This window comes from Sturnus vulgaris, unplaced genomic scaffold (genome assembly GCF_052056855.1).
Source record: "Sturnus vulgaris isolate bStuVul1 unplaced genomic scaffold, bStuVul1.hap1 Scaffold_194, whole genome shotgun sequence".
Classification (NCBI taxonomy): domain Eukaryota; kingdom Metazoa; phylum Chordata; class Aves; order Passeriformes; family Sturnidae; genus Sturnus; species Sturnus vulgaris.
Window position 1 is genome coordinate 6,434,752 of NW_028276164.1, and position 27,960 is coordinate 6,462,711.

The following is a 27,960-nucleotide window of genomic DNA, read 5'->3' on the forward strand; positions in this document are numbered from 1 at the left end:
GGAGCAGACAGTGTTGTCTCAAAGGAAAGGTCAGAGAGAGACCAAGCTGGACCTCTGCCTCCTGTCCCTCACCCCACAAGGGCAGGAGGGCACAAAACTGAGAATCCTTTTTTTCTTTTCGGTCCTGTCTTTCCCAGGAGCTTGACTAGTTTGAAGGAGAGGATTCGAAGGATTTCTTGAGGATCACTGCCAGTGCACAGCACACATGGCATCCCTCACCCCTTACATCATCATGGCATGGAGGGGTAGGAACCAACAACAGCCCTACCCCACTGCTCCAGAAGCCAAAATCCCCATGCAAGCATTTGGTTATGGCCTTCTTAGAGAACCACATTCCCACCCAAATCTTCCCCTCTGAAGCAGCTCATTCCCACAGGAACTGGCAGAGCAGATGGGGTTTGGACATTGGCTGGCTTCCATTGCACTCCTTGCCCTGGAGCTGGCACGGCAGGAGAAGGGCTCTGGTGAACCTTCTCCTCCTCCCATGTAGGCTCTAACCCAGCTGCCAGAACTTCGAGTTCTCAGAGCACTTCTGGGCTCTGAGCAGTGGCCACGGGAGGAGGAGATGCAACTCCAAAGGCAGCAGTTCCCAGGCCCAGCTCCTGCCATCCCAGTGGGGCTGTTCGGTGGTTCAGGAGATGAAGGGAAGGGCGAGTGCAGGTGGCAGTAGCTCATTTCCGACTGAAAGAGGGAAAGGTAATTTATTCACTTGGAAATCACTGCATTCAAGCTCTGATCTTAACCTGAAAGAGAAGTAGCACCTGTTCGTGTTTAATTTGGGTGAAGAACAACTGTTACATTTGATGTGGTAAGCAGTTCAATTATCTGAGGGAAAGTGTACAGCAAAATTAGTGTTCACAGAGAGAGAGAAAAGTCAGGAGGTAGCAAAAGAGAGGAGGAAAAGAAAGTACACTCCGAGCCAGTGTTTTTCCCAAATCCAGGATTTTCTGTTTGTAGGGAATGGGGTGCAGAGTAGCTTTCCCTTGAGATTCAGGACTGAGAGGCCACAGATAGAAAGGTTGTTCAGTGAGAAATCCCCTCTCCCTGATCTGTACAAGAGCTGTTCTTTAGCTTTTACATGGATGTTTAAAACCTGACATATCCATTCCTCATGTGACTCATCCCACGAACAGTAAACATAGCTGGACTTAATTACTCTCTTAGTCTATTCTGTTACACAACTCTATATCATCTTAAGTTCTTTGGTGATGGAGTCATATTTCCACCGGGTTAGTTTTCTCCCCGGGGAACTATTTAAGGGTCTATCTGTTGACATATTTCCATTTCTTTTTCCCCTAGTGAATTCCTTCCTTGCTCTTAGTCCCATTCTTCCCGCCAATCACCGGTTCTCACAACAAAAGCCGCCTTCCCGACAGACAATTACAGGTCCTTGAAAGCAAAGCTGGACTACCAGGAATGTTTTTACAGATCAAGATCTGATTTCTTAGGAGCATTAGTGAGGATTTTCTCAAGGACTGTCTGAATGTTCCCACTGTTCTGGATTTGACTGGGCTTCATTTCTTCCCAGAAAGTGGCACAGGGATGGGATTGGATGCAGGATGGGAATGCTGTGTATGACAGGGAGAGAATTTGGTTGTGGCTAAGCAAGGCTTGCCCTCCTCAAGGACTCTGCAGGGTCCTAGAAGCCACTCAATATCCCATGCTCTGCCATCGAGGAGGTGACAAAGAGCCTGGAGGGAGCCTGTCCAGGACAGCCAAAGGGACTGGACAGAGGGATATTCTCGGTGCTGGGAGCACCTGGATGTTGGACCAGCCAGCTCCTGCTGCCTTTTGGTGGTGCCTGAGCAGGGCTGTGACGATGCCAGGGACATCCTGCAGTGACATCTCCCCTGTCCGTCTGGGCGTGCGCTCGGTCCCAAAGCTCACCCTGATCCTGATCTCAATCTCACTCCATGTTGAGACACACTCACACTCCTGGATTTAATCTCATCCCAGTGCCAGACTCGTGCAGCCCCAGAGCCAATCTCAAGGCCAGGCCTAAGGCAAATGGCACATTTAGCCTTAACCCCAATTCCAGCTCTAATCTAAAACCCAGCTCTAACTGAAAAACCCAGCCCCAATTCCAGCCCCTACCAAATGCTCAGCCCTAAACCAAATGCCACGTTTAGCCCTATGCCCAAAGCCAGCCCCAATTGCAACTCTAAACCCAACTCCAATGATAGTCTCAAGCCCTAAGTGCAGCTTTGAGTGCCAGCCCACACTCCAATGCCAGCTTTAGCTTGAACTCCCAAACTCAGCTCCAATTCCTGCCCTAAGGCCAACACCGTTCTTAGTCCTAAGCCCAATGGCAGCCCCAGTCACACTCCCTAGCCCATGCCTGGCTCTGAACTCAAGGCCACTGTGTTAAATATATTCCACTGCTGGCATTAGCAATTGTTAGAGTGAATACTACGTGTTTTCTAGGGTTGACTTTTGTAAAATAAGTTTTCCTAAAGTTTAGAGATCTTTTAATGCGAATGTTGTGTTGTGAATGTTGGTGAAGAGTTGTTGTAATGTTAACATTTAACCAGTGAAGGAATTCACACCTGTTGAATGTATTGAAAAGTAACAAATGATCAGGACTGGGAAAACTGCACATGCTTCAAAAAGGTGGGACAAGAGAGGAACTATGTTAAAATGTTTGAATATGTATAACCTTTTGTAAATATGTATTAGGGTGATGCAATACCCAGGTGGACAGGGGGTAGTCTCTGCCCTCACCGATTCGGGAGGACTGGCACTGGCTCCATCCCCCTCTGATCTAGGGGGGCCAGTGCAGTCGCTGTTGTTACAGATGAGCAATGTGGTGGTTGGCTCTCACAATTAAAGGATGAACAGTGTGTGTATGTTAAGATAAGTTTTGTGGATGTATAATGATGTTATTGTAATATATCCTCCCATAGTCCTCTTTCCCCTCCCCCTTGCATTGTTGTCACGACATGGCTCAGGCAGTCGGGGCATTTGGGGAGGGCCGGCTTGTTCCTACACCTGACCTCCAGTGCAGATGTAAGAAAGGAGTCTCCAGCAATGGACGGCAGGGAAGGAGTTCAGCGACAAGACTTTGGGAGGGCCCAGGGCCATAAAAGGCAGAACATCCATTCTGTAGGGGAGCACGTGGGGGTTTAGTCCTGTGCTCCCAGTGCTGATTTTTCTCCTAATTCAGTCTTTTGCTGTATTTTTCTAAGATTTAAGAAATTGCTGAAAGTTTTAAAAGAGCAAGCGCCGTTTCTCCCACCCTGCGCTGCCAGGGTAGGAGGTGCAGCTGGAAGGAGGGAGGCGTGTGGAAAGCTGGTTTGAAGGGTCTCCATTTACTTCTCATAATGCTGCTCTGAGTTTTTGGAGTTTTCTGCCAGAAATCTCTCCCGTCCAGTCATCCCCTGGGGTTTGGGGCAGTTTTCCCATTTTGGGGGAAATCAAAGCTGAGAGGAATGTTGAATTTGTCTTTACAAATGAGCTGTGGATCTGCCTGTAGATAAGGCTAGCACTGAGAGATAAAAGAAACAATGGGATGGATTCCACTGATTGATGAATGGACAAAGATATTTGCCTTTACAAACAAACTGTAGGGCTGCTGATAAATGAAATTGGATATCGAAAGATGAAAGAAGCAACGGGGGGAAAACTATGAGTTCTGTAAGAATTAAAAATGAAAAGGGAGGGTTCTACATTAGAAGGGAATTTCAGGTATCAGGCGTTCCAGGAAGTCTGTGCCTCTCAAGTACCTCAGCCAATGGGGAAAGAGAGAGGGAAATGCGGCCGGGAAAATAGGATAAAAAGGAGGCTACGTCCTCCAAAAATTGGAGAGATCCCAGGGGAATGTCCCATGGCCTCTCCCTTTATTCGAATAAAGCAAAAAGGACTCCTCTGTCTCCTTTTTGGACACAAACCTCTGGTGTTTGTAGATTAATTTTCCTGACATAGGTGACCCGGGAGGGGGACCTCGCCCCCAATATCTTGGGCGGTCCTGGCAGGGTCTTTTTGAAAGGGGAAGGGATATTTGGAGCTCACCCGAAGTATCTTTGGTTCTCCCTGTTTGTTTTTTTCGGGAGGCGACGGGCGGAGCGATGTTTGCATCTCGCAGGGCTCCAAAGCTGTCCCGAAATCCCCTTTTGGGGGATCCTGTGGGATCCCCGGGTGTTTTTTTGGGGATGTCTGGGTGGCGGCTGCAGACAGAGCCCCGGCGGTGGGTGGGGGATGGAGGTCCCCGGAGCCCCGTGGCGATCGCCCGGGACTGGCAGGGCGAGGGGAGCAGCCTTGAGGGGGGGAAAGCGAAAAGGGGAGAGCCCCGGGAGTGCCGGAGCCTGAAATGGGGGCCTGGAGAGGGGGGACACCGAGAGCCGGGAGTGAGGGGAGCCTGGAGAAGGGATGAGCCTGGAGACGGGGAACCCCTGGGACACCAACGTGGGGACCCCAAAGCCTCCCAGGGCTCTGGCCACGCCAGGGGCTACAGGGACACGAGGCCGGGGCTGCTCCGGGCCGCTTCCAGGCTGTCCCTCTGCTCTTGGGTGCCGGGGGTGGCCCTTTGTGACACGGGCGTGTGTCAGGGCCCTCGGTGATGCGGGACATTGTGGTGCTGTCATGAATGAGAGCGTTTGAGATCGCTTAAAAATCGGTGACAAGGGCATGAACAAAAGTCAGATTTAATATTAAGCACCAAAGTACAATAAGTTTGTTGGCAAGATTCACTCCACTGCCTACAGGACAGGTGAGGCACAACAAGACAAGAACAACACCAAATAAAATCCATGCAATCAGAACAGAAATTAACTGGGAACTCCCTAGGGGAGTGTGGGTGGGTGTGTGCTGTGTTTAGGTGCATGCAGGGATTAAAAGGAACACGGCCTAAAAACTTAACAACTTATAAAAAAACTTAAAAAAAGAACTTAAACAACTCTTTAACTTCTACCTTAATTTGTAACTTAACTTATACCTTAGGCCTAGCAATTCAACAGACAAACAACACCGAACTTATACCTAACTTAACTGATAACATTAACAATTCCACAGAGCAATAACACTTAACAGCATTTAACCTAACTTACAGCTATAACTTCAAAGTTGTACTTAGCAATTTAACACAAAAACAACCCTGATTACTTACATTTAAGAACTTAGCAAAACACTTAGCATCTAACAGCATTTAAGTATGTTCATAACTATAACTGAACCTTGCTTACAGGCCTAACTTAGATATCCAAGGTACTTCCACATCTAGGAAAGCTGTATTTCTCCCAGATTTGCTATAGCATATGTGCACGGGCACACACACAGACAGGAACAGTCAGTGCAAACAATTCCTCCCAGAGCTCAGTGAAATCCTCCCTTCAGATGTTTTTGCATCTCCCACTGGCCGAAGGATGGGGCCTTGAGCAGTGAGGGTATGGGCCCAGGACACGTCGTGTTTCAGCGATCCTCCAGGCACAGCAAAGCCGAGGGTTTGCTGGCTCTGAGAGGCCCCTCAGAGGGAGACTGCTGGTCACAGACCACGGTGGCCCAGGAGAGCTCAAAGGTCTCCTTTTGGATTTCTGTTGAGAGGGTCACAAGAGAGTGGGGTCCAGTCATAACCATGTTTCATCCTGGCCGCAGTTTGGGTGGGACTTTATCTAGAAGTGGGGGAATGCATCCCCACACTGGAATCTCAGGGGTGCCCATGGCCTGGGTGACGCTGGCCCGATGCCAGGCACCCACCAAAGCCACTCTGACCCTGCCCCACACAGCTGCAAGGGAAGAGAAAGTTGAACCAGGAGCACCAGGATCAGATTAAGACAGGGAGAGCAAACACACAAAACAGCAAAACGGGTGTAACAGACCCAGCCTGGGCACAGCGAGGGAATTTATTACCAATCAAATCATAGCAACAGAAGGAAAAGAGAGAGAAATCTCTCCAACAACTTCCCCCCACCCAATGGGGTTCACCAGGACCACGGATCACCAGGGCTCTGCCCAACGGGGGTCACTGGGGATCATCCAACACAAATCCTCCCATGGGGGATGGAGCTGGAGCAGAGCACGAAGCTCTTCCCACACTCGGGGCACTCACAGGGCTTCCCTTAGTGGTGACTCCGTTGGTGTCGGGTCAAGGTTGAGCTCTGTGAGAAGCTCTTCCCACACTCAGGACACTCGTAGGGCCTCTCCCCAGTGTGGATGCGCCGGTGCCTGATGAGGTTGGAGTTGTGCTTGAATCCCTTCCCGCAGTCGGGGCAGCGGAAGGGCCTCTCCTCTGTGTGAATCCGCTCATGTCGGAGGAGATCAGAGCTGGTCTGAAACCTCTTCCCACACTTGGGACACTCGTAGGGCCTCTCCCCGGTGTGGATGCGCTGGTGTTTTCTCAGGTCAGAGCTCCACCCAAAGCTCTTCCCACATTCCAAGCAGGTGTAGGGCCGTTCCCTTGTGTGGATCACCTGGTGCTCCATCAGGTGAGAAATCGTTGTGAAGCTCTTCCCACATTTCCCACACTCGTAGGGCTTTTCCCCAGTGTGGATCCTTTGGTGCCGGATCAGATGGGACCTGTCTCTGAAGCTCTTCCCACATTGTCCACACTCATAGGGCTTCTCCCCAGTGTGGACCACCTGGTGTCGGATCAGATGCGAGCTCCACCTGAAACCCTTCCCACATTCCAAGCACTTGTGGGGCTTCTCCCCTCCAGGAGGCTTCTCCACCAGCTCTGAGCTCTGCCTGGATCTCCGTCCGCCTTCCCAGCTCAGGGAGGGTCTTTCCTCCTCGCAGCTCCCTGGGCTGGATTTGCAGGCCCTCCTCCTGAGAGATCTCTGGGGCTTTTCTGCCTCCTCCATCTGCGCACACCTGGGGAATGATAATTCCTGGTTTAGGGGGAAATAACAAGAAGACAGCTCCATAAACTGTGTGCTCCTCCTTGACCAAGTTCATCACTGGAAGTCATTCAGCATCTTGTGTCTGTAATAACCTCCCAAACACCAAGATTCCCATCCAAAATCCTCCAAACTTTAACACACAGATTAAAAACCCCCCAAATATCAAGATTCAGCCAAAATACCCTCCAAAATTGTGCTGGTTTGAAAGCAAAACCAGTGAGAGACTCCAAGTCAGAAATACAATTTCATAGGAAAAAAGATAAGAGAAATAAAATACATGCAATAGTACAGAAGAAAACAACTGACAGAATCAGAATACAACCTGACTCCCCGCTAGTTAGGGTGGTGGTAGCAGTCCCGATGAAGTGGTCTTGTTGTAGTAGTGAGCCTGTAGAAAGGTCTGGTAGCTCTTGTCCTCTGGAAACCAGTGGCTAAGGGCTGCCTTGGTGTTCCAAATCTCAGATTTTATCTAGGTAGGAAAGGCTTGGCTCCTCCCCCTGGCTGGAGCATCTTCCCAATGGGATGATGGAATTTTATCAGTCATGCAGTGGCACTCAATGGCCCATTAACAGAAGATATCTTCCTGGAGGAAGGATGGGTTGTGGAAAAGATAAAGAACACTGCCCCACCTGGTTTTAACAGATGGCCCATTAGCAGGAGATATCTCCCACAGAGATAAGGATCACTGCTCCATCTGTTTTTTCCACCACTCTTTGTTCTTTTGTTTCTTCCTCTGACTGGTTACTTCATGTTAGCTTCTGATCTCCTCTCCCTTTTGAAGATGAAAATGGTAAAAGTGTCTTTGACCTGCCTTGCTGGATATTGTGAAGAGGAACAGTCATCTACTGCAAGTGGAAGTGTCACAGGTGGAGCAGAGTTCTGTGAGTGCTGTATCAAACCAGACCTCGTCAGACCTGCCAGAACAACTGCTCCATGCTGCCCTTCACTGCTCTGCCTGTTCCCCACTGTTTCATGCCAGAGTAATTTAACTGCTGTTAATTGGGTGTGTGTTTCACTCGAGCCAGTCCAGCAGAACCAGCAGAAAGCAGCCCCAGAATGAATGGGGCTCTGCAGAGGAGCCCCAGACTATTCATCAGCCTGCCCGCAGAACTGGCTCCAACTCTGAGCCCTTGTGACCACACTCTGAAGAAGACACACTTCTGATATTTCTGAGGCACTTATGACTGAGGCACTGCACGTACTTGTGCAGGTAAGAATCCCAAAGTTCTTTCTGTCAGGAAAATTAATCCACAAACACCACAGGTTTATGTCCAAAAAGGAGACAGAGGAGTCCTTTTTGCTTTATTCGAATAAAGGGAGAGGCCATGGGACATTCCCCTGGGATCTCTCAAATTTTTGGAGGACGCAGCCTCCTTTTTATCCTATTTTCCCGGCCGCATTTCCCTCTCTCTTTCCCCATTGGCTGAGGTACTTGAGAGGCACAGACTTCCCGGAACGCCTGATACCTGAAATTCCCCTCTAATGTAGAACCCTCCCTTTTAATTTTTAATTCTTATAGAATTCATAGTTTTCCCCCCGTTGCTTCTTTCATCTTTCGATATCCAATTTCATTTATCAGCAGCCCTACAGTTTGTTTGTAAAGGCAAATATCTCTTTCCATTCATCAATCAGTGGAATCCATCCCATTGTTTCTTTTATCTCTCAGTGCTAGCCTTATCTACAGGCTGATCCACAACTCATTTGTAAAGACCAATTCAACATTCCTCTCAATCATAAAAGCCCCTTCCAACTCACTTGCTCTTTGCCTTCTAGTTACCCAGTAAGACTGGCTCAGCAATTCTTCTACATCAAAATTTGCTGATTTGTATTCCTACTTCAGATTCTACATTCAAAGACCTTTCTGTTATACATACATATCTGTGAGATCTTCCTGTCAAATCCTTATCCTTTCCAACACCTGTCGCTTCTCACTAGTCCACTATTATGTATTTTTAAGATTTCATAAACCTTTCAAATTTTAAAAGTGAGCGTCGTTTCTCACACCCTGCACTGCCGGGGTAGGAGATGCAGCTGGAAGGAGGGAGGGGAGAGGGAAAGCTGGTTAGAAGGGTCTTCATTTACTTCTCATTATCCTGCTCTGAGTTTTTGGAGTTTTCTGACAGAAATCTCTTCCCTTCTCCACTCCTCCACAGGGGTTTGCAGCAGTTTTCCCATTCTGGGAGGAAATCGAAGCCATGCACTGATATTCCTAATTACGGTTAGGAGAAGTGAGGCTCCAGGGCTTCCCGCTGAGCTGGAGCCAGAGAACACGCAGGGCTGGGACAGGCGTGCCGGGAGCTGCGGAGAACTTTGTTTGTGTTTCCAGGCCAATGGCGGCTCGGGCCCGGGCCCGTTCCAGGGCTGTTCCTCATCTCCGCCTTTGCCCTCCCACAGCCCGGGGGGCCCTGAGAGCGCGGGCCGGGGCTGGGCCGTGTGCAGAGCCCGGCCCTCGCTGCCATTGGCTGATTGTGCCAATGGCACTCCTGGTTGTCGCGCGCTGATTGGGCAGAGCAGCAAAGGCGCCATTGTGGCAGCGTCAGTGCGGGCCCGGCAGCGGCGGCAGCGGCCGGAGCCCGGGGAGGCGGCGGCGGAGCTCGGAGGCGGCCCCAGCGCAGGTGGGAGCCGCGCTCGGTTGTGCGGGGGCTCGGGGCTCGCTGCGGGCCGAGGGGGCGGCAGGGGGCTCTGGCGGGTTGGTTGTGCCGGTGCCGGCCCGTGTTGGCGCTGGGCTGAGGGCGCTGCGGGAGCGGCTGCCCGCGGTCTCCTTCCCGCTGGGGCCTCGGCAGGAGCCGGTGCCGGAGCGGCGCTGGCTCGTCCCGGTTGCTGTGGGTGGCACAGAGATGTCTGCCCTGTGCCCGGGGCTGCGCGGGAAAATTCCCGTGGCCAGAGGTTTGTGTGCCCAAAGGAGACAGAGGAGTCCTGTAAAAGTGACTTTCTTCGTGAACAAAGAGAGAGGCCATGCGGCATTTGCCATGCGGTGTCTAAAATGCAGCCTCCTTTTTATCCTCATTTTCCCAGCTGCGTCTCCCTCTCCCTTTCCCCACTGGCTGAGATACTTGGAAGGTTCAGACTTCCCGATCCGCCTACTGCATGTCCCTCTTAATATTCACCCCTACTACGATATTAATCTTACTGCTTTCCATCCTGCCTTTTCTCATATTCTCAAGAATTGCCTTTACTAACTTTTAATTTCCATTGACTCAATTCCTTTTCCTGTCTCCTCTTTGGAGAAAGGTATCGTGCATGGTAAAAAGCTGAGAGTTGCTGCAGCACGTCAGAGGAGGAGCAGCATTCGTTTAACCCGTAGTCTGCCAGGGAACCACGAAAACGTGTCCCATTCCCATCCTTTCTCCGGAATACGAGATATTTTCATATTTCCTTTGCTATCTGTTTAACCACTTTTCAGTTATCATCTGTTTGCAAACAGCAATTTGAATGATTTAATTTTCCACAAACTCCTCCTTCTTCTGTAAGTAGATAATCTGATTCCATCCCATGGTGAAATGTCTCGTTCCTCATTTCACGGCTTGGTCAGCAGGAAGGTCAGGAGCTGGAGCTGTCTCCTTGGTTATTATTTCAGGGATACTTTTTAACCTAATTATGCCACTCAAATTATGGATGGATTTTCTGTGTCCTGATACGAATTCGTTAGGGATCCCAGGGGCTGGTCCATGGTGTTGTAGGATTTGTTCTGGTGGCCGTTCATCTTTTTCCCTTTTTTGGGTGCTCCCTCCTGCCACAGCTGCATCAATTGAACACTTTTATCTTATGAAATTACAAAATGTTTGGATTCCCAACTCATTTCTCTGGACTAGCAAAAACACCTCAGTACTTTGGGGAGAGGGATGATCCCTCCCCAAACACTTTTTTTCATGAAATTTGCTCAATATTCTCCGTTTGCTGTTTCCCTTTGCAGCTTAACCAGTTTCTGTTGCAGTCAGATATCCTCACTCTGGGCTCTGCCTTTAGTTGTGCAAATTCCATCTGTGCAAGCAGGCAGAGCTGGGGGTGAGGGGCAGATGGACTCAGAGAAATTCCTCCCCCTGGCAAGAAGGCCCTTGGGCATTGTCCACACTTTTCCAGAGCAATGTTAATTTGCATTTCTAAAACTCCTCTCCTGGCTGCCTGGAACTAGGATTTTCTTCCAGAGCAGCCTTTAGGTGATTCACAGTCCACCCTCACAATCTGCTTTATTTCTCTTTTTTATTTTTTTAACGATTTTTTATTAACAGTTTATGCGTTAAAGCCTCACCATTAATACTCTTCTAGGTTTGCAAAATGCAACTTAAAGGTGAGCTTCTAAAGATCCATTCCAAAATTCTGCCGTCATTAAGAGCCACCACAAATATATAGAAAAATATTCCAATGCAATCAAGTCTTTTCTGCCTCTTCTCCTAGGAGTAAAATTGCTTGTCACACGCCTGGCCCAAACCTAACTGACAATCTAAAAGTAGATTTAATGTGAAAATTTTTTCTCATGGTGTAATCTTGTCACTGAAACTGCAGGGACAATAAAAAACTCTTCAGCAATATCTTTAGTGTTAGAGAGTTAAGGCATTTCTTGATTGTGGTCAGGATGTGCAACAGAAATAATTTCATCCACACATAGCCCGGGTGTGCAGAGAAAATCATTCCATGAGATGTAAATTTTATTAGATTTTTCCTGAAATTTTACAGTCTGAACCCATTGAAATCCATTGGTTTAGTGTTTATTGCTTCCAGGTTGTGTAGTTTTTAGTGTTTGGTTTCCTATTGCACTCAGATTTCTCCTCTTCTGATGTTAATTAGATCCACATTCCTGGATTTCCTTCTCAGCCTTTTCCAGACCAGGTGTCTCCATCTATGCCGGGGGCAGTGTCTGGGGTGGGTGTTCCTTGATGTTTGCTGATATTTCCTTGATGTTTTGTTGAATGTTGTTATCTTTGTGGGAATCTTTTGGGCTATTCCCAGTCTGTTGAGATGTTAAACTCATCTCTGTTGAGTGGTGCAACATCCCTTAAAAAAAATCTTTTAAAATTTCTTTCCTGAGAGAAAGGCAAACCGAGCCTGACTAGTAAAATGAAATGTGAAAAAAATTTAAATTTGGTATACTTTCCAACAGTGGAATCGCAGGCAGCCCAGTGTGTGAGTGTAATTGAGAGGCAGAGTCCTGGGTGGATGCTGTGAACAGCAAAGTGCCAAGGCAGGCTCTGTGCCAGCCCAGCTTCCTGTGGCAGAGATTTCACAAGAGACAGGATTCTGGCCACAGACTGCTTGAAATATACATCCCTTATCTCCAGCCCGCACTAGGTGGAGAATTCCCAGGGTAAGGAATTGCAAAGATCAATTCCAAGGGAGAGAATTGAATATCTGCCCTGGCTCTGGCCAAAGGTTATAATGGCCGGATGCTTGGCCTTCAGCCAAGGGCACACACTGACTCAGAAAACACTTCCTAAATGCAGCAACATGTTGCATATTCATAGACCTTCATGCATTATTCAGTATCATTCTCCCCAACCTGTAAATCACTATTTTTGCCTTCCCTGGAGTTCTGGTGTCCCATAATCCAAGAATGTGAAGAATTTCCTGATTATCTTTTTTACCATTCTCTGAGTTATTTATATGAACAAAAGCTTTTTACAACAAAATGTTGTACTTCAAAAAAATATATTTTCCACTACTATTTCTAAGTTCTGTTAATCGCAGAGCTAAAATAAACTGTGTTCATACAGAAAAGTTTTCCAACAGAGAGCATCCATTGTAATATTTGCAAAAAGTCAATAATATAGTATGTACTTATAACACACCTAGGATTCAATTTTTTTTCTGAGTATGGAAGAGCCATAGCTGTGGCACCAATCATTTTGTTACATTTCATTTTCATTTTATTTGCTGCTTTTCTTCTGTCCATACCACAGCATTGAGGCTATTTGGGTTCAGAAAGTGATACAATGTTATGGGTAGAACAGAGAATTCTCAATTCAGGTCCTGCAATTTCCTATTAATGCTCACAATTCTTACACCTCCTTTTCAGTCCTGGATTACTTCTGAGATTATCCAGACCCTCTCTGGGTCAATACACCACAAACCTTCAGACAAAATATGTCTAACTACTTTCTCCAGCATTTGCTCTCATATTTCAAATACTCAAAGATGCTTTTTAACCTGAACATTCAGCCATTTCACAGAGGCTTCTTCTACCACTTCTTGTCCTCCTGATTGCAGCAAGTCATCCACATCCTGCATTAACCCAATCCCTGCGGGTGGGGTAAATTCTTGTGATATTTTCTGCAAGGCTTGCCCCAATAAGGCTGGTGCTTCCGTGCATCCCTGCAGAAGGACCGTCCATGTCTTTCTCATTTTTCTTTCTACCTCTTTTTCCCACTCAAAGGCAAAATCCAGTTTACCATCCTGTGTGAGTGGGCATCCCCAGAAAGCATCTTTGCCATCAATGACTGAATGGTGTCAGTGTGAGGAGGGCACCTGGTTGAAGATGGTGTAAGGATGTGAGAGCCCCTGGGTGCTGGGGCTGCCTTGGGCCCTGGGGTTCATCCCTGAGGGGCTGTAGAAACTCTGCCATGGCCTTTGCCTTCCCCTTGGCCTTTTCCTCCTCCCTTCTTGCATTCCCCTGCTGTGCCTTTGTGACCAAGTGCTCCAGGGGCTTCTTCTGCTCCTCCTGCAGCCCCCTCAGTGCCTGGGGGTGCTCATCCTCTGACAGCTGCTGAGCTTTCTGCTAAATCATTCCTTTCTGCACTGACCCAAGGAAAATGCTGAAAAGCTGATCTGGATCCTTGCCCGTCCAATGCCCATTTCCCAGCTGTTCCTTTGTCCTGCTGCTCCTTGTGCTGTGGCTGCCGTGGCCAGCCCGTATCCCAGAGCCGGTGCCTGTCCTGCCGCAGTGTCCAAACGCGGCCCCCCCGGCGGGCAGGGCCGGCAGCTCCACGGGGCCGGGCAGCGGCCGGGGCGTCCCGCAGCCTCCTGGGGGCCGGGGGCCACTGCCGGGCCTGCAATTGCCGGGGGGTGCTGGGCTCAGGCAGCGCCCGGCGCTGAGCCCCGGCTGCCCCACAGCCCCGGCCCGGCCCCGCAGCTCCCCACAGGCCCCCAGCCCGTGCTCCCGGTGCCGCCCCTCTGCGCCCGCTCCTGCCGCTGCCCAGCACAGAGAAACCCCCTGCAATCCTGACCTCCTTGTGTGCCTGTCCTGGCAACCGGGGATACAAAGGATCTGCAGCAGCTGGCAACTTCTGAGGATAAGAACCTGCTGAAAAACATCCCCATCCTCAGTATTTTTCTCTTCCTCCTCTTTTCCATCATCCTTTTTCTTCCCACATAGATTTTTCCTGCTGCTTCTTTCCTGAACCCTATTCCTGCACACTCCCCTTCACCCAATCCCTTCCCAGAAAACCAACACCATCCATCCCCTGTTGTCTAAATCCCTTCTGGACTTCCCTTATTGCCTCCCTAGGTGTCCGTGTCCTTGATTACCTCTGGGAGAATGTGCAAACTCGCTCAAGATGCTCCCAAGGGACCCTTCAGAGATATTTTGGGATCATCATCCCTTTTGCCGGGAGCCCTTCCTGACTTTCCCTTTCTACCCTCCATGGGTGCCCTGCCATGTTTAGTCCCCGAAGATGCCACTGTAGTCACTGCTGAGATTTTCAGTGCTCTCTGGCTGCCGACTGTTCCCAGCCCCCCTGATCTGTCACTCGTCTGTCTCCTGGCCCCAGCGCCCCCCTGGATGGGAATTTGGGGAGGTGGGAGGGGGGGAGCGCCAAGGCCGGGCCCCCCCGCGCTGTGGTGGCGGCAGCGGCTGCAGTGGGGAGCGAGTGCGGGCGGGAGCGGCCGAGAGCCCAGCGCTGCCCCAGCCCGAGCTGCCCCAGCTCCATCGCTGCCCCTGCGCTGGGATGCTGTGGGTTTGGGGGGAAGAGGGAGCCGGCAGTGGGTGCTGGGCCTGGGGGAAGCAGGAGAAGGGAAGGAGATGCAGGGTTGAAAAACAAAAGGATCAAATGCTGCACGTGGGAGGAGCAGGTGGGATTGTGCAGGAGAAAGAGGAATAATGGGAGGGAGTGTGAGGAAGAGTAGGGACACTAGAGGAGGAGCAGAAACGGGAAGCAGCTCAATGTTCCACTCGTCCCTGTATCTGCAGCCTCTGCCCAACCCCAGCATCGTTCCTCCCCCAACATGCAGCAGGTGACAGAAGAGGACCATCCATGATTTTCACGAGTGAATCTTGGTGTTTGTCAGCTTTATTGGCCTAAATGTTGGTGCTTTGATTTTTTGCAGGGGCTCAATCCTTATCTTTTGGAAGGAATTTTGCCTGAAACTTACTTTCTGGGGAGTTTTTTATCTGTGTCTTGATGTTTGGATAATTTTTGTGCTGAATCGTTGTGTTTTGGAGGTTCTTACAGACACAAGATGCCCAATGTCTTCCTGTGTTGCATTTTGAAAGCCCAAGGTGCTCTCTTGTGTTTTCCTCCAAACCAGGATTTGTCATTCCCAAGGCGTGGGTGGATGGAGGAGGAGGAAAAGTCCCAGGGATCCCACAGGAAGATGGGCTACAAATCCAGCCCAGGGAGCTGCGAGGAGGAAAGACCCTCCCTGACCCGGGAAGGTGGCCGGAGATCCAGGCAGAGCTCAGAGCTGGTGGAGAAGTCTCCTGGAGGGGAGAAGCCCCACAAGTGCTTGGAATGTGGGAAGGGTTTCAGCTACAGGTGCAGGCTGATCGAACACCAGAGGATCCACACTGGGGAGAAGCCCTACGAGTGTGGGGAATGTGGGAAGAGCTTCAGAGACATCTCTGGTCTGATGCAGCACCAGAAGATCCACACAGGGGAAAAGCCCTATGAGTGTGGGAAATGCAGGAAGAGCTTCAGGACTATTTCAACTCTGATGAAGCACCAGGTGATCCACACAGGGGAACGGCCCTACACCTGCTTGGAATGTGGGAAGAGCTTTGGGTGGATCTCTGCCCTGAGATACCACCAGCACATCCACACTGGGGAGAGGCCCTACGAGTGTCCCCAGTGTGGGAAGAGGTTTCAGACTAGCTCCAATCTCCTCAAACATGAGCGGATTCACACAGAGGAGAGGCCCTTCCGCTGCCCCGACTGCGGGAAGGGATTCAAGCACAACTCCAACCTCATTGTCCACCGGCGCATCCACACTGGGGAGAGGCCCTACGAGTGTCCTGAATGTGGGAAGAGCTTTTCTGACAGATCAACCTTTACCAGACACCAACGGAGTCACCACTAACGGAAGCCTTTTGAGTGCCCCGAGTGTGGGAAGAGCTTCGTGCTCTGCTCCAGCTCCATCTCCCATGGGAGGATCGGTGTTGGATGATCCCCAGTGACCCCCGTTGGGCAGAGCCCTGGTGATCTGTGGTCCTGGTGATCCGTGTTGGGAAGACACCTGGCTGGGGGGCTCTGCATCATCCTGTCTCCCTGTGGGTACCTGGATGAACACAGGGGCAGGAACGTCTATTGGGACCCAAACTGACATTGGAACTCCTTAGGGAGAGTGGATTTGTTGCCATTCAACCCCAGAAAATCTCCTGTGTTCAATCCTATCTTCTGGTGGTGCCCTGCTGGGCAGGGTGGAGGAAGAACCCCCGGCCCGTGGCTGGAATTGAGTGCAGCGGGCGCCGGAGAACAGCCACGAAACCAGAAACTCATCACGGCTCCTCTGACTAAACCCTACAGTCCTCACCCAGCCCCCAGCGTGGCCTTGAAAGACTCTTTATTGTAAATAACTCTGACTGCCCCACCTGGAAAAAATCACAAAACCCTCTGCTGCCCGGGCAAGGTATTGACTCTTTCAATGCCCAGAATAAAACTTTACAGATACTTTATTCTCGCGCCTAAATAAAAAATAAAATAAATTAAAAAACCCAAAATAGTAATACACGCAGAAACAATATAAAAACATAAAAATCAAACAAAAAGAAAAGTCAAACACCAAATAAAGAAAGGAGAAAACTTGTGAACTAAAATTTCTCTTTTTTTAAAATATGGAGAATAAAACTCTTGTTTCCTCTATAACACATAAAAATATTACGAAGTGAATATGACTGTTCTAACTGTAAATATAAACAAAGGCAGTAATATTAAAGTAAGCTCATGTTAAAATTGCTGTAATCTCCTATGTTTAAATAATCAAAATCTCCCTGGTGTTCCACAGAAAAAAAAGAAAAAACCTCTGTTCTCAAAAATAAACTAAGCTTTTGTTTAAACACTTATCATCCTTAAAGTGTGCCAATAAGTTAATATAGGCCTTAATAAAAGTTATGAGAAAAACTGTTAATCTGAAAAAAGGGTTTTTAGATAGTAATCAGATTTCCATTCTCTTAATCACTGTAACATCCAAACCACAAGAAAACTGTTTGTTGTGAAGAAATCTCCATAGACTGAAAAAAAGTCTCCTCTTTGAAGTAAATCAGTAAAAAAACTGTTTTAAAGATGGTAAAGTATACCTGAGTTGGTTTTGTATGTTTTCAGTAGTAAAAAAAAGTGTGTGGAAGAAAAAAAAGTTGTCTCAAGTTTTATTCTAAGTTTATATTTCTTATAGTTTCTAGCAATAAAATTTCTCTTCCTACCATTTAAAGTTAAACCTGTTTTTTGTCTACTTCTTAATCCTCTCTCACAACAAAAAAGTTTCAAATTAATAAACCAAAACCACTACATCAAACATCAGTGATTCCAGGATTTTAATTTCCTATTGCCCAGGGGCGTCTTCTGCAGCCAAATGGTGATGAACTGGGGCAAAGACCAAGATTTTGGAGACAGTGGGGTGGAACCTCCCCCAAAAAATGTTCTTCCCTCCCTCCCAAGCACGTTAATCCTCAGCCTGCAGAGACATGGAAATAGTTTTCTTTGGGCCTGGATTTGATTTTCATTTCTCTTCATCCCTTTAAAACATCCAACACTGGGGTAAAAATAAAGACACTGAACTGAGACATGGGTGGGGACACGGGGGGACAATGACATGGTGGGACACAGACATGGAGAGTGACATGGGGACACATGGACACGGAGGGGGATGTGGCCATTCGTGGGGACATGGGGGGACACAGGCATGGATGGAGATGTGGGGGACAGTGACAGGGATGGAAACATGGTGGGGACACAGCCATGGGTGAGGACATGGTGGGACATGGGCAGTGACATGTGGGGACACGGCCACGGCCGGTGCCATGGGGGGAACTTGCAGGGGCTGTGGGGGATGCTGGCTTGGAGGGAGTTGAGGGTTCCTGGCAGGGACTTGGGGCTCGCTGAGGCCTTTGGGGACCCCAGGCCGAGCGGCTCCGGCTGCGCTGGGAGACCCTGGCGGAGGTTCTGGGGCAGCTGCTCAAGGACCCCCTGCCCTGGAGCCCCAGCCGGGCATTGGGCTCCTGGAAGGGAATGAACGTCCTTGTCCCCAGCAGGGAAATCCCAGCACCCCCACGTGTTTGTGGCAGCTGAGAGGCCACAACAGGGAGAGGAAAGCCAGACAGAGCTATCCTTCTCCAAAACTGCACACTATAAATTGCAATACTTTGGGATTCCACCAGAAAGAAGATTTCAAGAGGTGCCTGAATTGAAGGAAAGGGGAATGGGACTCCCAGAGATAGCAGGAGGGGCCTGGAAGCCTCAAAAAGAAGCATGAGATCAGGGGTGTTTGACTGGGGGGCAGTGTAAAAGGGCTGGAAGAGCATGGGAAAAGAGGGGGCTGGTACCCCTAAAGAATTGGTCAGGGCCCTGGGACCACCAAATTGCACTGAGAGATGTCCCACTCCTCCTCCTTTCTAGTCCTGCCTCCTCTCCAGTCCTTCTCCTGCTCCTTCCTCAGCCCTCCTCCATCCCTTTTCTTGCTCCCCCTGGGCCCAGCACCCACCCTTCACCCCCCTGTTTTCCCAACACCATCACATCCTGTGGTAGGAGCTGGGATGGAGCCAGGGCAGGTCGGGCTGGGGCAGCACTGGGCTCTTGGGCCAGCCTGGGCACCCCCCCCCCCATGCACCCCCACCCCAAATTACCCTGTTTGTTTATTCAGGTCCTGGCACCTTTGGGGTTGGCACGGTGTCGTGTTGGGGTTCAGGGTCCACCCAAGGTCCCCCAGAGTAGGGTGAGAATGGGGGGACACCACCATTCCTGGGGGTCCCCATTCCTGATGCATGCTGGGGCCAGTTCTGCGACCCCCCCCAATCATGGCTCCCCCTCCGGGGTCCCTCCAAGTCCTTCCCCACTGTTCCCCAATAAACAGGACCAGGCAAACTGGGAAGCTTTATTGGGAATACTGGGAGCAGCCGTTCGGGGGCAGAGTGACACCGGGCTGGGGGTCCCCGGGGGGAGCACACACGTTCACCCGAGTCCCGCTGGCCCCAGACAGGTGAGCTCCCAGCAGCACCAGTAGCACCAGTAGGGCCCCAGCTCCCCCGACACGCCCCATGCCCAGCGCCGGGCGGTGCCGCCAGCCCCAAAGCAGCCGCGCTGTGCCCTGGGGGGGTCCCCGCGGCCCCGCCCCACGCGGCACTGGGAGCACCAGTCCGGACCAGTTGGAAGCGTGGGCGGGCGGCACCAGAACCCACGGAAGTGAGTCCACCACAAGGCGTTTAGAACCCCCAAAATTGGCGGAAAGCATCAGGATTCTCCCAAAAAAGGGGTCACATCTGCCCCTAAACTAACCGGGAAATCCCCCAAAGCGTTTATGACCCTCTAAAACTGGTGGAAAGCACCAGGATCTTCCCTAATATCAACTTCTGTGCTAGTTACACCTGGGGAGAAGAAGCTCAAGAGAGAAATTCTCTGTGTGAGAACTCCCTCTGGGAGTTGATGGGACCAATTGGAGGCTGGTTTGGTTATTGACAGCCTGAACAACCAACTGGAGAAAGTTAGTTCGCTCGGTGAGCACACATTTTGAAGGCTGTAACCCGGGAAAAAACTCTCATTTATTTCCGGTGGCTGAGCAGGTAACAACGGCCCAGCCCGGGCTCCCTCCCATGTGGGGGGAGCTCGGGAGGCCGCTGGGCCCCGTTTGCAAACCAGGGAACCCGATGGCCGGGGGGAGGAAAGGCTCATTGATGAGACCTTAGCCCGGCTTCCTCCCCTACGAGCCCGCGGCTCTGGGGGGGCCCGGCTCCTGCTGCTGGCTCGGAGCAGCTTTGGAGGGGCCGAGCCCGCCCAGCCCCCGCACGGCCTGGGGGAGGCAGCCGGGCCCTGTCTGGAAGCAGGGGTGGCCATGGGCAGTGCGGGGCTGCAGCAAGCTCCAGAAAAGCTGATTAACATCTCAGCCGCCCCCACACCCAGCGCCGTGACTTCTGTGTGAAACTTTAACTCTTTAGTGCTCAGGTAAGATTTTTCAGACCTCCGGCTTTCCTTTGAATATGAGAGGGGAAAAGGAGATGCTCCAAAGTCGGTGAAGCAAGAGCTAAGTTTCTTTAGATGGAAGGAGAATGAGGAGATGCTGTGAAGATGGCTGAAAATTCCTTTTGTAAGATTGTAGGGATGAACTGATGTACTGAATATTCCGATAAACCATGGAGAAAGACATGGGGGGCTTGGAGATGTTCCATTTGATAGATTGTTAATCAAAGGCATCTGTGTTGAGAATCCTTCGCCCCGAGGAGAAAAGGGGATCACTTTTTCTGGAGATGGAGCATGAACAGAGAGAAAGAGAGATGAAGAAAATGTTTGGTTTCGAACAGTTAATTCTTAAAAGTAAATACCCCGTGAGTATGGCCCATAAGCACAGCTTTGGGAAAGCTGTGAAGATGGGAGGAACTTCACTACTTTGTAAGTTTTTTCCCGGGCAGATGCAAATTGTGAAAGTGAAGCCACGAGAGGACTTTTTTTTACCCTTCTTGTGGTGAAGTCCCTATGGCCTGACAAGAGGAAACTTCTCTCTCCAAAGTGAACTGAAAAGGACTATTTCAGTTGGGAACTGACTGAAGTAGCTTTTGTATGTTTGTTTTGTTGTTATGAAGGTTGGGAGAGGGAAGGAAGGAGTGCTCTAGAGATCTTATTCTGAATTGGCTTTATATTCTCTTTCTTTGTGTAGTTAATAAAGTTTTTTACACCCTTTTTAAGTTTTAGTCCTGCCTTGCTCTTTTGCTCCTGGTTCTGTCTCACAACAGAAAAATGAGTATATTTAAATTGGCAAGTCAAAACTGTAACAATGGAGGAGAGTGTCAGCAGCTGCAGCCCAAGTCTCGTGTCCCATCAGAGTCTCTAACGATGGCACCAACGCTGCTGCCTTGGGACAGCCGACTCTGGAAGGCGAGTGTGCCCTCGAGCAGAGCCGCTGAGGTCAGTCAGGGGGACAGGCTGCAGCTGAAGCTGCCAAGCGTTGCTGTGATTCTGGCAAGTCAAGAGAAAACCATGGTGACCACTTTCCCTTACACCCTTTGCCAAGCCACGAAAAATTGTGCACACAGCATCCCCTCTTTTGGCATCCTGTCTGGTGTGCATGTCTTCCTGAGGAGGTACAAGCCTTCTGGGTGCTGCTGTTCCTGTGCACACTCTGGTCATTTTTCTCTGGTGTCCAGAGCCACGTTGACAGCAGCAGCTCCGCAGGCCAGCTCCAGGAGACATCGTTCTTGCCATGGTGGCAGCAGCTCTGTGGGTCCCGAGCTCAGTGTCAGGGGAGTCTTGGCCACACAGCACAGTGGCCTGGACAGCTCTGGGGACCCGGGCTGATCGCCAGCGCTGCCACTTCCCACTGCTCCTCGCCTGCAGCAGCCAGTGCCCGTGCTCCAGCAGGGCCTCCTTGTCCCTGGCCAAGCAGCCTGGGCACCTCGGGGCTGTCCCCACCGTCCTGCTGAGGCCAGGCCTCGAGGGCTTCTGCCACAGGCACCAGAGACGCGTCGGGGAAGCGCCAGAGCAGCCGGCTGGCAGGAAGAAGGTGGCTGTCTGGGGGCTGCTTATGGCCTCTGCCACCCAGTTCCTCAGGGCTTCCCACCAACCCATCCACACAAGTCCTCCTGGCCCATCACAGCCTCCCGCCACCCAGCGCCACACGCATCCCCCTCACGCCTTCCCACTGCCTTCTCCGGGCAGGCCTTGGCAGCACCGCAGCCCTTCATGGCCTCCCACTGTCCCGTGCCCTCCACGCCTCCCCCAGGCCTGCCTGGCTGCTGAAGGAGCTCCAGAGGAGCCCCATCAAGAGGCACCTCAGAGCCCTCAGCAATCCAGCCAGCAACACACGGGCAGGACACAGATGGTGCTTCCAGGCTGGCAGAGGGGTGCTGGCCATCTCCAGGGACCGGTCTCTCAGGGATCCCCGCCGCAGCTCCGGCCTCTGCCCGCCCGCTCTGTCAGAAGCCTTAAGGCTTCCACAGAACCACCAAAGGCCAAGGGCCTTTTGGCCACTTTCCCTTCCACTCCGCACGCTTGGCCAACTTGGCAAGCACAAGCACCCTTTTTGCCCTCTTCCCCATAGGCCTGAAGACTCTGGGCACCAAAAGAAAGCTCCTAGACCTCTGCGTATGACAACAGCAATTTACTAATCCTACAATGGGGTGAAAGAATGTCCTTGAAGTGCAGAGGTGTTCCCTGCAGGCTCAGGTGGCCCCAGCAGACGCAGCCTCCCGCATCAGTTCTCCACAGTGCTCACGCAGGACAACCAGCCCCTGTGACACAGGGAAGGCCGTGACTTCCAGAGGCGGCGGAATCCATCTCGCATCTGCTGGAGTCGGGAGGAGGGAAGACTCTGTACAACGCTGTTGATGTACAGAGTCTGAAGAGCCAGGCATGAGATGGCAGGGCTGGTGTCATCTGTCATGTCCTGAAGGGCTGGAAGAGAGAGGAACAGAGCCACAGTCAGAGCCTGCATCTGCAGGGACCTGGGGAGACCCTCCTGCCCCATCCATCCCACACGGCAGCTCTTGCCATGGCCTGGAGGAAGCAGGAGACAGCAAGGATCAGCTGGAAGGCGCTGGCCACGAATGTCCCTCCCGCAGGCCCCTGGAAGGTCTCTGTGCTCTGCCCACGCCGCCCCTCGTGCGCGCAGGGAGCAGAGCCCTCCCAGCCGGGGCAGGGAACGCAGCTGCCAGCGCCAGCCCCCGCTGACAGCCCGCTGGCCTCACTCACCCCTGCACATGAGCTGCAACTCTCGCTGCTGCTCTCTCAGGAACCGCCCGGCCATCCCTGCCAACACAGAGCCTGTCACGGCCCCAGCCGCACAGCTGCCCCGCAGCGGCGCTGCCAGCCCTGCGGCCACAGCAGCGCCTTCCCCTGCAGGGCTCAGGCCCGGCCCTCGCCGCATCCTGACGCCCAAGGACACGGCTGCGAGAGGGCGGCAGCGGCGCCGAGGGCAGGCGGGGCTCCAGAGCCCCGGCCCGGATGGCGCTGCCGGGGCAGCAGGCGGGGCTGGGGCCGAGCTGCGGCGGGGCGGGGAGGGAGCCGGGCTTGTGGCTCACCAAGAAACCTGACGGTCGCCTCTCGCAGGGGCTCCTGTGGGCTCCGCAGGTACGGCAGCGCCTGGCGCAGCAGCTCGGCCGCTCGGCTCCTGTCCTGTGCCAGCTGGAGAGAGCGGCAGGGCACGGAGGGAAGGGTTGGCGCGGGCTCTGTCCCTTGGCCCCGGCCTGCCCTGCCCGCACAGCCCTGAGCGGGGCAGAGGGCCCGGCAAGCCGCGGGCTTGATGGAGCTCGGGGCTCCATCAGCTCCTGCCCCGGGGCCAGAGGAACCTTGTGAAGAGCCCGCGTGGGTAGCCCAGGGAAGGGAGCAGCGTTCTTACCAAGCACTCGCCGAACCTCCACATCTGATCCGCCATCAGCAGGTGCTCAAGATCTCTCCTCTTCAGGAAGCTTAGTGCAGAAAGCAGCGTTTCACAAGAGGCCTGCAGAGCAGCAGAGACCCAGAGATGGCACCGCAGCCCAGGGCACAGGAGCTGCCTCCCTGTGCCAAGGCCAGGAGGAGGCTGGAGCCCATGAGGTGCCCGGGTGCAGGGAGACAGCTGAGCCCCCTGCCAGGAGGACAGCAGCGCCCAGGAGTCCTCACCTCTGCCACACGCATGTTCTCATCGTGGCAGTTGAAGAAGAGTGGCAGCAGGCTCTTGCTCACAAGCATCTTGAGGGGCTTTTTACCCTTGGCCGCTACCAACTTCATCACCTCTTGGAAGAGGCGAATGGAGAGCAGCTGCACATGGCGGTTGTCCTGTTGGAAAGGAAGCAAAAGCCCTCCACATCAGCTGCTCCAGTACCCTCTGTGCACAGGCCCAAAAATCCACGGGGCGCCACACTTGGGGGCAGCACCCAGTGGCCGTGGCTGGGGGCACAGAGCCTTACGTTGTCCAGCAGTGGCCAGAGCGCGCCAGCCAGCCGCAGGGCGATGGGGCTGGGTATTGCGAGGTGTCTGTGCGAGAGCAGAAAGCTGAGCACTGCGACGGTCATCTCAACGATGTCTTCATCTGCATCCCGCAACAGGTCCACAAGGCTTTCTGTCAGGCTAATGCTCTGCATGGAAGACAAGGCAGGGCAAGCCCACGCTGCTGCTGCTGCTGCCGTGGAGCCCAGGGGCCGAAGGCCTGTCCTGAAGCACTCGGGCAGCTGAACAGCAACGCAGGAGAGCTGGGAGCAGCTGCCACAGCTCCCAAAGCCCAGCCAAGCCCAAGGGGCTGCTTTCCCCAGCCCCACGCTGCCCGCACAGCTTCAGCCGCTGCTGTCTTCTCACCATCGAGGGGTCCTTGCTGAGCTGCACGAGGCCTCTGAGCACCAGGCGACGCATCTCCCTGGACGTGCTCTGCAGGCGCCTTGCCATGATCTCCAGGAGGCTGTCACCCCATTCATTGATGTCCAGGAGGTCCAGGACCTGAAAGGCACAAAGCAGTGACCGGGCTGCCCAGCTGGCAGGAGCTCAGAACTGCACAGGCCTGAGCCAAGGCAGCAGCACAGGGCACGGGCACCGTCCCAGGCAGCTGCGGCTGTGAGAGGGCAGAGAGGTGGGAGGCAGCTCAGCTGTGCTGCCCATGGGGCTCACCTCCACAAGGAACGCCATGGCAGGCAGCTGCCAGTCTGAAATGTCTTGGCTGAGGAGCTCCAAGAGGCAGGAGATGAAGCTGCAACACCAGATCATGGAGACACAGCGCATCTCCCTGGTGGGGGGAAAAGGCATCATTGCCCCTGAGCCGAGAGGGCAAAGCTCTCCCAGGAGTGACCCACGGAGCTCTGGTCTTTTCCCAAGCACCCCGTGGGCGCTTTGGGAGGCGGCTGTTCCCGGGCACCCTCCTGTGCCAGCCTTTTCCAGTCTGCTCGTCCGTCTCTTTGTGACAAAGCCCTCTCACCCCTGCCCATGGGAACTGTGTGGGGCACCCTGGGCACAAGTGCCGGGGGCAGCAGGGAGAAGGGGGTCTCACCTGGCCAGGAGTCCCACTGCATAGTGGTGGGTGTCAGTACAGAGCAGCGTGTCCCAGCCAGCCTTGCCTTCCATGGCTACCACAACACGCTCACAGTGCACTCGGCAGAGCAGGACCTTCAGGGTCTGCACTGCAAACCTGTGTGCAGAGCAAAGCCCAGGTGATGCTGGCAGCCCTGGCTCCTGCCTTGGAAGGGATGGGGACACTGGGAGGACTGGGATGGAGCACCTTTGGGGGTTGGTGGCAAGGCCCAGTTGCTCCTGGCACCCCTTCCAGAAGGTATCAACCTCCTCTGGCGTATCCAGTGTGCTGATGTAAACTTGGAAGAGCAAACACAGAAAGAGACGGGGAAAATACTCCAACACTATAGGTGGGCACCAGGTCAGGTTGAAGACCCTCCACAGTGTCACGGTTGCCTGCAAAAAATGAACCACCCAGAGACAACACTCAGTGCCCAGACATCCGTGTGGCAGGGTCCGAGCATGCCAGGGAGAGGCCGGGGGAGACACCTCGGGGTCACCCAGCCTGGTGCCCCTGAACCTTGCCCCTAAGGCAGGTTTCAGCCCAGTGCCTGAGGCAGAGAGATGCAGCTGGGGGGAGGACAGAGAGCTAGCTGCTGGAGAGGTGGCCTAGGGGCAAGCCAAGGTCAGTTGCAGGAACTCACAGCCAGGGCAAAGACTCCTGTGCTGTCCCCATCGGAGGTGTACACACTGTCCACTGGCCAGGCGTTCAGCACATTGAGGAGTATCTGCAGCGCCGGCTCCGCAGTCCCAGTGGAGGACATGATCACTCCCCACATGGCCGTAGCAGCTCTGTGGGGTCAGAGCTCTGTGTCAGGGGGGTCTGGGCCACAGCACTGTGGCCTGGGCTGCTGCAGGGGCCCGCGCTGGCCGTCAGCCCTGCCTCTGCCCACCGGCCCTCGCTGGCAGCACCCAGCCAGCCCACGGGGGTGCAGGCATCTTGAGGGGCAGGGAGGGAGCGTGGCAGCACGCTCAGGGGCTGACATGGCAGCACTGGCAAACGGAGGAGCCAGAGGCTCCTGGAACTGTCCCCCTGTCTGGCAGTCACCAGGGACAGGCTCTACAGGGTAACGGGCCGGGGAACCCTAAACCCTCAAGGCAGGTGGGGCTGCCGTACCTGTCACCCGATGGGGCCCAGCGCAAGAGAGTCATCAGCACATCGCAGGGGTATTCCCTGGTCAGCTCCAGAAGGGCCTTGTCCAGCCTGTGCCCAGCAGACTCATTGGCCGTGAGCCACTTGTGGATGTACCTCACCATGGCTGGCACCTGCAGAAGGCCCGGGGAGACTTGGACACCTGCCCGAGCAGCAGGTTCCCCAGCTTCCCTTGAGAAGTGCTGCCCTTCCTACCCTATTGTTCTGGGCCTCAAAGACTGAAGGAACCCAGCAGAGCTGGCTTGAGGTGCCACACAATTCCTGGGGTGATCAAGCCCTGGCCAGAGGCTGCTTACTTGCTTTGGATTGGAGACCCCCTTCTCCACAAGCAAATCCAGCATGGCAGCCCCGGTCTCACCATTGAAGAGGGGAAAGTTTGCCAAGAGCCCAGTGCCCACACCGGTGGTCTCTTCCCGCCAAATGCACATGATGAATTCATAGATCATCTGCAGGAGAAGGGCAGGAAGAGAGGCAGAATCCATGGAGTGCTCCAAGCACGGTGCTGGGCTGAGCAGTGACAGCAGGCCCAGCCCAGGTGGGGATGGCTGCAGTACCTGCGCTGTTCTGCGGAAGCGGCCACGGGCAGGGTCCTGCTCTTGTGTCGGGTCCATGGCGGCACCTGGCAAAGAGCGAGCGCAGCCAGGGCTGAGGGGCTGTGGGAGAGGCCGGAGAACACAGGCCAGCCCTGCATTCCCAGGCAGGGACAGCCCTGGGATGCCCCAGGGATGGGGTGTGGCTGCCAGGGGGTTCAGCCCCAGCCCCTCTTCCGTCCTATCCATGGGCATGTTGGATGGGATGGGATGGGATGGCATGGCATGGCATGGCATGGCATGGCATGGCATGGCATGGCATGGGATGGCATGGGATGGGATGGGATGGCATGGGATGGGATGGGATGGCATGGGATGGGGCTAAGCTGGCTGCAGGCACCAGCCCTGTGGCCCAGCTCTGCTACTCACCCTCCTGCAGCAGCTGGATCTGCTCCAGCTCTTCAGGCTGCTGTGCTGAGGGAGCTGCAGCCTCCTCCTCCTCCTTCACCCAGGCCAGCTTGGGCACTCTGGGTGGTGTCTGCTCCATGTCACTGTATGGAGTTGGGACTGCTTGCAGGAGAGATGTCTCGGAAAAGCTCCAGATGAGCAAGTGCTGCAGTTGTGCCTTGTAGGCACCTGCAACCGAGAAGCCGTGGGAAGGCTACAGGACACCGTGTCCTGCAGTCTGTCCTCGAGGTCACCTGCAGAGGAAACGCTTTGGAAAAGCTCCGGGTCAGTAGGGAACAAGCTGGCTGTGTGGGGGCTCCTCACAGCACCGCTCTCTCCGTCCTGTCCCGACGAGTGCACCGAGCACTGTGGTGTGGCCGTGTCACCGCCAGCACCTATGTCACGACGTGTCACAAAGGGTCACCCTTGTACGCTCTGTCCCTTTCCTATTGCACGGTGACCACGGTGCACTGTGTCACAAAGAGCCCTAGGACACACCTCCACGTGCCCTGGGGACACCCACACCCCCCCAAAGTGGCCCAGCTTGCAAGGAAGACGTTCCCCCAAGGTTCGAGGACAGCCCAACAGGAATTTTAGGAATGGCTCCAACAACAAGCAGATGCTCCTCTGCTCTGCCTGCTCAGGGCAGCAGAAGGAGCCCCCACGGTTGCCGATGCAGCTGC

General features: G+C 53.2%; 1 protein-coding gene across 1 annotated transcript in view; it reads right to left on the reverse strand.

Moving 5' to 3' along the window:
• LOC148218217 (uncharacterized) overlaps positions 1-7,580 on the reverse strand; it is a 404,528-nt gene extending 396,948 nt beyond the window's left edge. Inside the window, 2 exon segments of the mRNA XM_088157926.1 lie at positions 6,061-6,675; positions 7,576-7,580. Coding sequence (XP_088014052.1) covers positions 6,061-6,675; positions 7,576-7,580 — 620 coding nt within the window.
• Between the last annotated feature and the right edge of the window lie 20,380 nt (positions 7,581-27,960).